The 13,799-nt window shown below is 37.1% G+C and overlaps 1 protein-coding gene across 1 annotated transcript; it reads left to right on the top strand.

The window, feature by feature from the left end:
- Positions 1–415: 415 nt before the first annotated feature.
- Positions 416–13,172, top strand: LOC116308282 (uncharacterized). Its single transcript, XM_089040470.1, has 10 exons — positions 416–552; positions 1,057–1,210; positions 1,339–1,784; positions 2,486–2,698; positions 3,528–3,915; positions 4,401–4,484; positions 5,750–5,888; positions 6,059–6,174; positions 7,274–7,421; positions 8,403–13,172. The coding sequence occupies exons 2-10, from the start codon at positions 1,078–1,080 to the stop codon at positions 8,608–8,610; spliced, it is 1,875 nt and encodes a 624-aa protein (XP_088896596.1). The 5' UTR covers positions 416–552; positions 1,057–1,077; the 3' UTR covers positions 8,611–13,172.
- Positions 13,173–13,799: the final 627 nt, after the last annotated feature.

Below are 13,799 nucleotides of genomic sequence, written 5' to 3'. Positions count from 1 at the left end.
TGCCCGTCATAAACACGGTGAAAATGTTGCAGTCATGTATGAAGGGAAGAAGGCCAAACGCGTCGAGTAAGTAAATATTTCTTTTCCATTTTGGGTGCATTCTAGGATCCAGTCAAGCGCCTAATATATACGTCGCGTATTTTGGTCCTGAAATTGTAAATTCGAAAACGAACGGACGATCGAAAGAACGAGCAAACGAACAAAGAAATAAACAAATTTCTCGTGTAGTCAGTTTCTTAAAATTAATTCAAAATCCAATGATTCGATTCATTATAGTCCGCTTGGTTCTTACTGTGATGGTGTCGTTATCACTTCTGAGCCACTGAAAGACAACGAACTCTTTGAAGTTCGATTGGACAGCAAGGTTGATAGATGGGATGGCAGCCTTGTTATTGGGGCTACAACTAATAGTAGTAGCTCCTTCAGCACTTTTCCACGAATCTTGTTTGACTTCACCGAAGGAAGCAACTTTATGTGGGCAGGAAATCAAACAGTTTATAATAAAAACTTGAAAAAAACTGTTAAAGAGGCCGCGACACGGGCAATTTAACGGTGAGTTTTTAAGTTAAGAGTTAAGAATATTTAAGTTTGAGTATCTCGTCTTTTATGCCGTAAAACATCAACCGACATTGGAATTTTTTCATATCGTGCCCGATTTGTGTTTAAGGCTCTGGTATTGTTTCAAAATAGAAAATCGCTTTCAAATAATATTATTTTCGAAATCTGTATCATATGACCTTTAAAAGGACGAGTAAAAGTTACTGTCATTGTAGCAATAGTTATCTGCAAATGTTTAGTCCCTCACGTAAAGGTAAGCTAAGGTTGGAATTAAATAACGATCCTCCGAGATGTTTTCATTTACTTTCAAAAACCCAATGTTTTCTCTGCTCTTCCCGGGTGGTGCTCAAGAGTCATCGCTATAGTCATATTAGGCCGTATCGTCTGTAGTAACTGTAACGTCATCACGGATCATGAAGTGATTATTAAGTGAGAGTTTAAAATAAAATACAGCAATCACCCTTAAGCTAAATTTGATGCTCGTGTTTTGTCTTAAAGACAGGAGATCGAATTGGTGTGATGCGCAAATCGGACAACAGTTTGCACTTTTACTTGAATGGCAAAGACATTGGGAACTGCTTCAAAACAATCCCTGATGTTCTGTACGGAGTTGTGGATATATATGGACAGGCAGAACAAGTGACCATCACAGGTATCCTATCGATTCTTCTTTTGTGAACAATTTCTTTCTTTAAATGGGATCAAGGGAGGCATAGTGGTAAATTCACTCATTCATTTTTGTTTCTTGTGTCCCACTGAAAAACAAATAACGAAAAACAGGAGGAACCGCAGAAACCCAATCAAGCAATGATGATGAGGAGTCAGTCGAGCAGGATCATATTATTGTCATGGTCCAGATGAAAAAGGTCATCGAACTAATGAAACTGCCATTCAATCCTCTTTTGATAATTAAAATGCTATATCAAGGTGTCCTTGAGCCATACACAGATACGCGGGACCGCGCAGTACGACAGAGATATGGTGATCATCTGTCAGATATTGGAGCAGTACCGGAACTGAAAAAGTTTCTGGAAAGACTTGATCGACCGGATCTTGGCATCGAAAGCGAAGAAGGTTGGGTTGGGATTACCATTGTGCGCAGCATTCTCTGGAATTATTCAGACGCTAGTTTGAAAATTGCCAAAGAAATTGGAAAATGTGGGCTTTTGGGAAGGTTTGTCAATGATCTGAAGCGGATTGGACCATCAGGAGCTTTTGGAGATGAGGTATAGACTAAATAGCCTTGAAATATCAATATGTCAAGCTTTGGGAGAAAACTATGCAATGGAAATAGCAGTGTTAGTATAGTAGAGGATGTTAGACGGTAAATCAAAGATATGAAGTTTTTCTTCAAGTGACGCTTCAACACCGGAGAAGAAAACCATCATATCTTCAAGCCAACATGTAATTTTCGTTTTTTATTATATAGACACATCCAAAAACAAAAACCTGTTGCTGCTCGTAAATGTATTGTCAATGACACTGACTTTATTTTTTGAAAGGTCCTTAGCTGCAGTTTCTCTGCCTCATGTTACATGTTGTATTTTGCATACCAAGCTTGAAACGCACCATGGGCGATAGGAATGCAATCAGCGAAAAATGATATGAAATTTTCCCAAACATTGTCTGCACATATGAAATTTTCCCAAACATTGTCTGCACGTTTTTCTGATATATATATTTTTTTCTGGTATATATATATTTTTTCCTGGTATTATTCTGATATAATTTACATATGAATATAATACATTTCAAGTTTAATTAATTTTTTGGTAAAGCAACATGCAACAAACCCTAAATTTACTTACATTTTTGCAAATAGCTGTATACTGCAAAATTGTTACTAAAGAGACCAAAGACCCCAATTAATCAGTTTTAAAGCAAATGCTTACAAATATATTTACAAATTTCCCTAAATTTTTAATAGAAACAGAAAAGAATCATTGATTCTGCCGTCAACATATTGCACAACTGTGCTAAGGCAACAGAGAATCGTCAGGTCTTTCGTGACATCAATGCCGTAGAGATCCTTGCTCCATTCCTGAAATGCGAAGAATCGGAAGTTGTAATATCAGCACTGTTGGCGATGTCTTACATCACTGAAGACAACCAAAGTCATCTTCTTGATGCAGACACGAAGGTAAATAAGCAAGCATTAAAGAGCCATCCTGCTGTTTTGTGCATGTGCCGTGCATTTGCAACATCAGCCTAGCATGTAAGGGAATTTGGTTCTACGTCCATGCAGTATATTCTTCAGATCCGGACATCCAACTTTTATTGACTCCTTTTAGAGCATATACGACCGGATTAGCTGGTGAAAAATGTAGATCTAGTTTGGAGCTAATGTCTGTACAAAGTATAGTATAGCCTGAGTGCATATTTTGCAACAACAGGCATGCAGCCCGGCCAAAAAATAATATTACCGCTTTACTCCAACTATTAGAGGAGTTTCAAGACAGATATATATACTTATTTCAATAAAGTTAGTCACCAAAAACCTAGAAAGCTGTGATCGCTGAGAATCATGGGAAATATTTCAATGTATTATTATTATTATTATTATTATTATTATTATTATTATTATTATTATCATTATTAAATATTTCATATTCAAAAGTAAAGCTTTTGACAAAAACTGCAGCAGTTGGGGATGCTCAGAGGAGAGGTGAGACTGTAAATGGTAAAAGATTTCAAGTCCGTCAACAGTTATCAACGAGCGGTTGAAACATGTAAAATGTATCTAACCATAATCCTTGCCGGTCTCAGCTTTGTAGCTTTTCAGTAGACTAACTTTATTGAAATAAGCGTATATTGCATGGAAAACAGAATAGCAGAAATTTTGGAAATGAAACCTTTTTTCGTGAAAAACCTTTCCTGCTTTCGTCATGTACTTAAATGATGCTAGGAATGACAGAAAGTTATATAACTGTCAAATAAAGAATTAAACTAATATAGAATATTACTTGCAGACAATATCGCAGATACAGGGGATGTTAGTCAACGCAGCAAACAGTCCAGGTCTGAGAGGAGCATCAGGCAGTTGTACTTGGTCAGCCTTAGAGATCGTCTCTGGGATTGCTAATATCGCGGTCAACGAGAAAAACCGCGCGAACTTGATTGATGCAGGTGTCATTCCTCCGCTTTTTGATGTGATCAAGAAAGGTGACCCAATAGACAAAGAATGCTCAGCTAATGCATTGTGGTTACTTGCAAATTCTGAACCAGGCAAAAAGAAGATACGTGATTATCCTGGTGCTATGGCAACGCTGAATGAGTTGAGTAAGAACTCCAACAAAAGCATCGCAGCCGCGGCTAAAAGAGTTCTATTGAGAATAAAGCAACAGCCTATGAAACAAGGTAAGACGATTGTCTCTCATTATGAGCCTTCAATATAAAGGGTTTTTGCGGCAGCCCTCTTATACGACAAGAGCAATGCCGCAACGTTTTTGCATAACGAAAACATTTCTTAAAGAAAAAATAAAATCGTTTTATCCCTAAAATATTGTTACTCTAAAAAATACTTTAAAATAATTGTCTTGTCCTACAATGCTGCCGTGATGCCCCTCTATAAGCCAATTCATTGTTCAGCATACATTGAAAGATTATTAAGAATATAAGATATATATGCTCTTCACATTGGAATTATTCGAACAATGCATGCATTTAACTAGGACCAGGACCTCTCTTAACATCACCAATGTGAGAGAGTTTTCCTGGTCAGGAGCATATTTAGTTAAATGTGCAATGAAGATTATTATTATTTATTTATAGCTATTAAATTATATTAGTTACTAAACGTTAATGGCTGTTTCGCTTTATGGTTTTTGTTTTTTTTCCCAAAGGAGTATCATTAAAAGGGATACCAAGGAAGAATTGTGCTTACAAAGAAACATGCAGATTATTCATTAAATCACTCAATCTTAACGGTAAGGGACTATTAGATGAAGGTAGGGTAAGACCTTGCTTATATGGCCAGCCTTTTGGTTTAAGGTGGCTGCCTACTTTTGAACGTTCGATTTCAGCCCACGATGTGCGCGCGCTCAAAAACCGCTGAAAAATCTACAAGATTTTATTGAAGAACCATACGCGTTTTGAGCTTCAACAGCGCAAAACCCTCAAATTTTGCACGGGACTCTATATTTTTTGATAGCTCATTCGAAAAAACTCCTAAAAATCTAGGTTATATCAACATTTTAGGAAAAGTTTAAATCAGGAACACATGAAAAAATAGATTTTTGTAGGGAATTTTGTTCGACTTTATGAGATTTTTTAAGAGCACCGAAACTACAAAATATGACAAATCAATGTATCTCTCTGTCTTTTTGTGGAAAATATCCATGTATTATTGTAGAAGGATTGACTAGCCTTCGTTCGTGCATTCATATAGTCTGCAAATAACTATTATCTTATTCATCTTAATTTTTTTTCTAATCACTTCCGGTGGCGCAATTTTTACTCCAAAAGCTCGTGCGTAGGCTTCCATTAAATGCTGATTATCTCGAAAACGAGCTCGGGACACCCTATTTTTCTTTCCAGATTGAAATCAGCATTAAATTTTAATTCGGAAAATCGAAGTTTTAGAAAAATCTTAAATCAATTTCCAAAAGTAGGCAGTCACCTTAATTAGTTATGATGTGGTGTGGTGTGGTGTGGTGTGGTGTGGTGTGCTGTGGTGTGTTGTGGTGTGCTGTTGTGTGCTGTGGTGTGCTGTGGTGTGGTGTGCCATGCCCGCCATGCATTTCGTTCTCGCTGATTACCATTCGACACAAGGAGCATTTAGAATCCTCCTTTCATTTTATCAATATTAGGTTGATACTACCATTATCCTTTTTTTTTTTTTTTTTTTTGATGGCCTAATTAATTCATTACATTATCTTGCGACTCTGAAACTTTTAAATAGATCCGTTTACCTTTGGCAAACGGCTTTTCCATTGCAGATCACGTGTCATTTCCTAGAGTATCATACGAATCAAACAGAGAACGTATTCTCAAGAGAATGACATGTTGCCTGAAATGAGAAAACAATACACCCAAAATAAAGAAGACCAAAGAGGTTGTGCGACGAAAAAAGAACGCTTGGACTTTCCATCTTCATAGACTGTTCGGAGACAATCAGAGTCAATTATCAAATATGCGACATATACAAATATTTACTGTTGTGGCATCTTTTTGGACATCATTTGCGTTACAGATGTTTTATTTGACCACAAGTTTGACAAATGCTACTGCACGGAATGTCACGCATCACGCAACGAGAAACTCTACTACACACAAGGCAAACCAGCCAAGGACTATTCCATACCGATAGGATGGGCTCGATCTGCACTCAAGTAAATACAATTGTCATTCTGTTAAGTGCCATTATTTTTAGCCGTAACACCTGAAATATGAATGTTATGCTTGCTCTATACGCCGATGCACTAATGTTATCTCAGTTTAAACATTTTAAAACTATTTAAAAGCAAAATATTCATTTTTTTATTGGTTAACTCGTATACAGGATGGAAAGAACGGCTCTAGTACACAATTGTAACAAAGACTGGCACGTCGCTTACCATGGTACTTCTCCAGACAGTGTGAAGTCAATACTCGAAGATGGAAAACTTCTTATGCCAGGTAGGATCACTATATCTCAGTTATGCAATCATCGCGTCCACTCGGGAAAGCTCCGATAACAAATCCATGCTCCATTAACCCGGGGGGACAGTCCGTACCTTTTAGTAGTCTCCTACGCAGCCGCTATTAGTGTCGTCACGCAACGCTCACTCCCCTAAGTGCATCCCCGCCCTTCCTATATATGGAAGCACCCACATCCCAGCCTCGGGTCCAATACGTTGAGCTAGTCTGGTGTGGATAAAGCCCTCTACTGTTAGGAACACATAATGAGGGATTTCAAGACTGCCATTTTGAACGGTGGGAAAACTCAGTATAATGTTTGTGCATTAGAAAAGATTTCATTTCACCAAGGTAAAAAGTACAAATATTTTGCCCTCAACGTGGCTGGCGTAAAACCACTATATTCAGTATATACCTAATTCAAAAAAAACGTTGTCGTCGCCAGAGGCGATAGGCGAAAAGCGATAGGATTTATGTCATTCCAAGATCCAAAAATAGCTGGAATGACTTGTGTTTCTTCTTCGTATTCTCGTCAAGAACAAGGACCTTCGTGCTGAAACTGACTCCATGTTCTTTGTATTCAACGAAACGATTTCCAAGTCGGAATGGCCTATCGCCTATCGCCTTTGGCGATGACAACGTTTTTTGAATTAGGTGTACACTGGATACAGTATTCAATATACGTTTCCTTACCCTCTTTTGTCTGTCAGTGTTCATTCATAGTTAATTCACTCATCTATTTTCATTTGTTTGTTCATTCTTTCTTCTTTTTCTTTTTTTCACTTTCTGTTTGAATTCTAATCGCCTTTTTTACCTGATTCTTCCAATAATAGCCACCATAGCCATCATCTTAAAGTTAATTACCTGAAGTTAGACCATTTTCTAGACCATTTTCAAATCCGTACAATAGTGTTCCTTGATAACAGACTGCTTACTAAGGGCCATTTTACCGTTAGAATATTCACAAATACAAACGGTAACACTTTGCAATTCCACGGACTTTCACTGGAACACGTGAATATTCTACACAAAATCAAGGCTAACCCTAACCAACAGGGAATTCGAAACTGGAATATTAACTTAATAATAACATTATCAGGTGACGAGACTCTGGAAGGAAGAAGATTATCTGAGGTAGATGGACACTTTACCGATGACAACAAGCCTGAAGGATTCAACACCAAGCAGATCTTCGTATCACCAAGTATTCGATACTCTGGGCTAGAAGTCTACGCTAAGTCCAAGAGGTAAGTCCTTTACAAGTAGGTCATGAAGATACAGTCATCAATTGTTTTTTCTTTTTATTAAATGGAAACCTTTGATTATGGAGGCATTGAACTTGGAAGGATAATTTTTTTGTTATCTATCATACATTTCCCATCCTCCATTTTCTTCAAGACTGTCTTTCTCTGTCGTTCGCCACTTTTTCTTTCTTATTATCGAGAACACTTTGCTCGTGTGAGTGACATACTTTTGGATTCCGAAAAATCTTTTCGGTTTATTAGGATGCCAAATGTCATGGACTTGCAATAAAAATACTGTTTATTACTTTACGTGAGGGATGCATGGATTCACCAATACCAAATTTAATGTTGGTCAATTCACAGAATAATATCCCTAAATTTCCAATACCCATTTTCAGTCTTGACGTGAAAGATTTTGCACAATATCCGCGTCCATATCCGCCTGACTATTATATAGATGCAGTCTAGGATCACTCACATGGGAGAATCATGATCAGTGTGCATGTATCACTGGCACTTTCTTAATACGTTTCACAATATAGTATGTATCAATGCATTAAAGTAAAAATAACATTCGGCGCAAGGGGTCATCAATTAACCATATGCTATTAAGATATATTATGATAGTATAAATAAAAGCATCAATCAAGCACCTAAGCAGATCGTCAATAATTCACCCGCATGATTTATCTTAAAATATTAAGTAACGAGCTTCGATGTTATAAGTAGAAGTTAGAATGATATAAGAAGATTTCAGCACATGCACGATACAATATAGTTATATCAATAAAATAATACAAAGCCTTTGCTTATGAGAAACGATATATCACCAAACAGTGAATAAAATTCATAATGAGATAGACTGCACTCTTGGGGACGAATATTGACTTCATATGATCCCTACTTTCTATTGTTTTACAAAGGATTCACGTGTTACATAAATGAATCTAAAGGCTTTTGCGGACAATTTTGTTATTTTACCAGGTTCGAGGATCCACAAACGAAGAAGACCTATAAAGCCAAGGTTGTTTTTCAGTTGTGGATCAAACCTGACAGCTACAAGGTTGGTCAACAGACCGTCGGTGCCGAAAACGAGATTGATCCGAAATTCAGCAACCAGGAAATCGAATGGGCAACAGCACGAAGGAGTGCCATTCATCTTTATGGGGTTCTTGTACACCTCGAAGAATAAATAGAAACATTTATCTTCAACTGTAGATCATGCGGGACAAGCCTGTCCAAAATATAGCTATTATCTCTCGCATATGTAGTTCTACAAAACGATACTGAGAACATGGCTGTCAGCGTAAGGGATTTTTTAGTATTGGTAGCTTTAATCTCTCTGCAGAGGATTATTGCATGAGGGAAAAACTTTTCAACTTCACCAGGTAGAACATTAATGAATCCGTCAGTAAAATAGTTTCCGCACACCTATGACAATATTGAAACGTAACTTATTCTACATTACATGGTAGCTAGCGTTACAACCTCTACAGGGAAATAGCAGAGATTATTCAGCTTCACCAGCTAGAAGATTAATGAATCCGTCAGTAAAATAGTTTACGCACACCTATGACAATATTGAAACGTAACTTATTCTACGTTACGTGGTAGCTAGCGTTACAACCTCTAAATGGAAATAGCAGAGATTATTCAGCTTCACCAGGTAGAACATTAATGAATCTGTCAGTAAAATAGTTTACGCACACCTATGACAATATTGAAACGTAACTTATTCTACGTTACGTGGTAGCTAGCGTTACAACCTCTACAGGGAAATAGCAGAGATTATTCAGCTTCACCAGCTAGAAGATTAATGAATCCGTCAGTAAAATAGTTTACGCACACCTATGACAATATTGAAACGTAACTTATTCTACGTTACGTGGTAGCTAGCGTTACAACCTCTACAGGGAAATAGCAGAGATTATTCAGCTTCACCAGGTAGAACATTAATGCATCCGTCAGTAAAATAGTTTACGCACACCTATGACAATATTGAAACGTAACTTATTCTACGTTACGTGGTAGCTAGCGTTACAACCTCTACAGGGAAATAGCAGAGATTATTCAACTTCACCAGGTAGAACATTAATGAATCCGTCAGTAAAATAGTTTACGCACACCTATGACAATATTGAAACGTAACTTATTCTACGTTACGTGGTAGCTAGCGTTACAACCTCTACAGGGAAATAGCAGAGATTATTCAACTTCACCAGGTAGAACATTAATGAATCCGTCAGTAAAACAGTTTACGCACACCTATGACAATATTGAAACGGAAATTATTCTACGTTACGTGGTAGCTAGCGTTACAACCTCTACAGGGAAATAGCAGAGATTATTCAACTTCACCAGGTAGCTAGAACTTTAATGAATCCGTCAGTAAAATAGTTTACGCACACCTGTAACTATAATGAAACGTAACTTATTCTACATTACATGGTAGCTAGGGTTACGACCTCTACAGGGAAATAGCGGAGATTATTCAGCTTCGCCAGGTAGAGCATTAATGAATCCGTCAGTAAAATAGTTTACGCACACTTATAACTATAATGAAACGTAACTTATTCTACATTACATGGTAGCTAGCGTTACAACCTCTACAGGGAAATAGTAGAGATTATTCAACTTCACCAGGTAGCTAGAACATTAATGAATCCGTCAGTAAAATAGTTTACGCACACCTGTAACTATAATGAAACGTAACTTATTCTACATTACATAATAGCTAGGGTTACGACCTCTACAGGGAAATAGCGGAGATTATTCAGCTTCGCCAGGTAGAGCATTAATGAATCCTTCAGTAAAATAGTTTACGCACACTTATAACTATAATGAAACGTAACTTATTCTACATTACATGGTAGCTAGCGTTACAACCTCTACAGGGAAATAGTAGAGATTATTCAACTTCACCAGGTAGCTAGAACATTAATGAATCCGTCAGTAAAATAGTTTACGCACACCTGTAACTATAATGAAACGTAACTTATTCTACATTACATGGTAGCTAGGGTTACGACCTCTACAGGGAAATAGCGGAGATTATTCAGCTTCGCCAGGTAGAGCATTAATGAATCCGTCAGTAAAATAGTTTACGAACACTTATAACTATAATGAAACGTAACTTATTCTACATTACATGGTAGCTAGAGTTACAACCTCTACAGGGAAATAGTAGAGATTATTCAACTTCACCAGGTAGCTAGAACATTAATGAATCCATCAGTAAAATAGTTTCCGCACACCTATGACAATATTGAAACGTAACTTATTCTACATTACATGGTAGCTAGCGTTACAACCTCTACAGGGAAATAGTAGAGATTATTCAACTTCACCAGGTAGCTAGAACATTAATGAATCTGTCAGTAAAATAGTTTACGCACACCTGTAACTATAATGAAACGTAACTTATTCTACATTACATGGTAGCTAGGGTTACGAGCTTCGCCAGGTAGAGCATTAATGAATCCTTCAGTAAAATAGTTTACGCACACTTATAACTATAATGAAACGTAACTTATTCTACATTACATGGTAGCTAGCGTTACAACCTCTACAGGGAAATAGCAGAGATTATTCAACTTCACCAGGTAGCTAGAACATTAATGAATCCGTCAGTAAAATAGTTTACGAACACTTATAACTATAATGAAACGTAATATTTTCTACATTACATGGTAGCTAGAGTTACAACCTCTACAGGGAAATAGTAGAGATTATTCAACTTCACCAGGTAGCTAGAACATTAATGAATCCGTCAGTAAAATAGTTTACGAACACTTATAACTATAATGAAACGTAATATTTTCTACATTACATGGTAGCTAGCGTTACAACCTCTACAGGGAAATAGCAGAGATTATTCAACTTCACCAGGTAGCTAGAACATTAATGAATCCGTCAGTAAAATAGTTTACGCACACCTATAACTATAATGAAACGTAACTTATTCTACATTACATGGTAGCTAGAGTTACAACCTCTACAGGGAAATAGCAGAGATTATTCAACTTCACCAGGTAGCTAGAACATTAATGAATCCGTCAGTAAAATAGTTTACGCACACCTATAACTATAATGAAACGTAACTTATTCTACATTACATGGTAGCTAGGGTTACGACCTCTACAGGGAAATAGCGGAGATTATTCAGCTTCGCCAGGTAGAGCATTAATGAATCCTTCAGTAAAATAGTTTACGCACACTTATACTATAATGAAACATAAATGTTCTACCTGGTGAAGTTGAAAAGCTTTTCCCTCATGCAATAATCCTCTGCAAAGAGATTAATGTTTTATTCCTTTAGTCCCACAGATGTTTCATCCCTTTAGTCCCATCTATGTTTTATCCCTCTAGTCCCGTCTATGTTTCATCCCTTTACTCCCGTCTATGTTTCATCCCTCTAGTCCCGTCTATGTTTTAACCCTTTAGTCCCATAGATGTTTCATTCCTTTAGTCCCATCTATGTTTTATCCCTTTAGTCCCATCTATGTTTCATCCCTCTAGTCCCCTCTATGTTTCATCCCTTTAGTCCCATCTATGTTTTATCCCTTTAGTCCCATCTATGTTTCATCCCTTTAGTCCCATATATGTTTCATCCCTTTAGTCCCATATATGTTTCATCCCTTTAGTCCCATCTATGTTTCATCCCTCTAGTCCCATCTATGTTTCATCCCTTTAGTCCCATCTATGTTTCATCCCTCTAGTCCCGTCTATGTTTCATCCCTTTAGTCCCATCTATGTTTCATCCCTCTAGTCCCATCTATGTTTTATCCCTTTAGTCTCATCTATGTTTCATCCCTCTAGTCCCGTCTATGTTTCATCCCTTTAGTCCCATATATGTTTCATCCCTTTAGTCCCGTCTATGTTACATCCCTTTAGTCCCATCTATGTTTCATCCCTCTAGTCCCGTCTATGTTTCATCCCTTTAGTCCCATCTATGTTTCATCCCTCTAGTCCCGTCTATGTTTCATCCCTTTAGTCCCATATATGTTTCATCCCTTTAGTCCCATCTATGTTTTAACCCTCTAGTCCCATCTATGTTTTATCCCTTTAGTCCCATCTATGTTTCATCCCTTTAGTCCCGTCTATGTTACATCCCTCTAGTCCCATCTATGTTTTATTCCTTTAGTCCCATCTATGTTTTATCCCTCTAGTCCCGTCTATGTTTCATCCCTTTAGTCCCATATATGTTTCATCCCTTTAGTCCCATCTATGTTTTATCCCTCTAGTCCCATATATGTTTCATCCCTTTAGTCCCATCTATGTTTTATTCCTCTAGTCCCGTCTATGTTTCATTCCTTTAGTCCCATCTATGTTTCATCCCTCTAGTCCCATCTATGTTTTATTCTTTTAGTCCCATCTATGTTTTATTCCTTTAGTACTCCCATCTATGTTTTATCCCTTTAGTCTCTTTTCCTTTTCCATGTATTATCCAATATTTGGATCCCAATATTTATCGCTTTTCCCATCTATGTCCGGTATTTATGGATGAATGATCATTATCATTACGTCACCAGTGATGTTATATCCATAGTCATGCGCGTTTTGGAGCCCTAAAGTTATTTATCCCGAAACGTGTACGATATCAAAGCTGAATCGTGTACGATTGTAAATGTAACCAACGAAACTGATCGTGTACGAAATCCAAAATTATATCGTGTACGATTGTAAATGTAACCAACCAAGTGATCGTGTACGATATTAAAGCTGATCGTGTACGATTATCTACACACAACGAAACTGATCGTGTACGATCAGATGAAACGTGTTGGATATGAGATCGTGTACGATGTCATGAGATCGTATACGATATCCCAGATAGACACATTGATCCTAGAACTTTAATGAATCCGTCAGTAAAATAGTTTACGAACACTTATAACTATAATGAAACGTAATATTTTCTACGTTACGTGGTAGCTAGCGTTACAACCTCTACAGGGAAATAGCAGAGATTATTCAACTTCACCAGGTAGAACATTAATGAATCCGTCAGTAAAATAGTTTACGCACACCTGTAACTATAATGAAACGTAACTTATTCTACATTACATGGTAGCTAGAGTTACAACCTCTACAGGGAAATAGCAGAGATTATTCAACTTCACCAGGTAGCTAGAACATTAATGAATCCGTCAGTAAAATAGTTTACGCACACCTATAACTATAATGAAACGTAACTTATTCTACATTACATGGTAGCTAGCGTTACAACCTCTACAGGGAAATAGCAGAGATTATTCAACTTCACCAGGTAGCTAGAACTTTAATGAATCCGTCAGTAAAATAGTTTACGCACACTTATAACTATAATGAAACGTAATATTTTCTACATTACATGGTAGCTAGAGTTACAACCTCTACAAG

The sequence above is a fragment of the Actinia tenebrosa genome, unplaced genomic scaffold (assembly GCF_029948245.1).
Source record: "Actinia tenebrosa isolate PJP-AT-01 unplaced genomic scaffold, QUT_ActTen_1.0 PGA_scaffold7__59_contigs__length_16204524, whole genome shotgun sequence".
Lineage (NCBI taxonomy): Eukaryota > Metazoa > Cnidaria > Anthozoa > Actiniaria > Actiniidae > Actinia > Actinia tenebrosa.
This window is presented reverse-complemented; position numbering and strand designations above follow the sequence as displayed.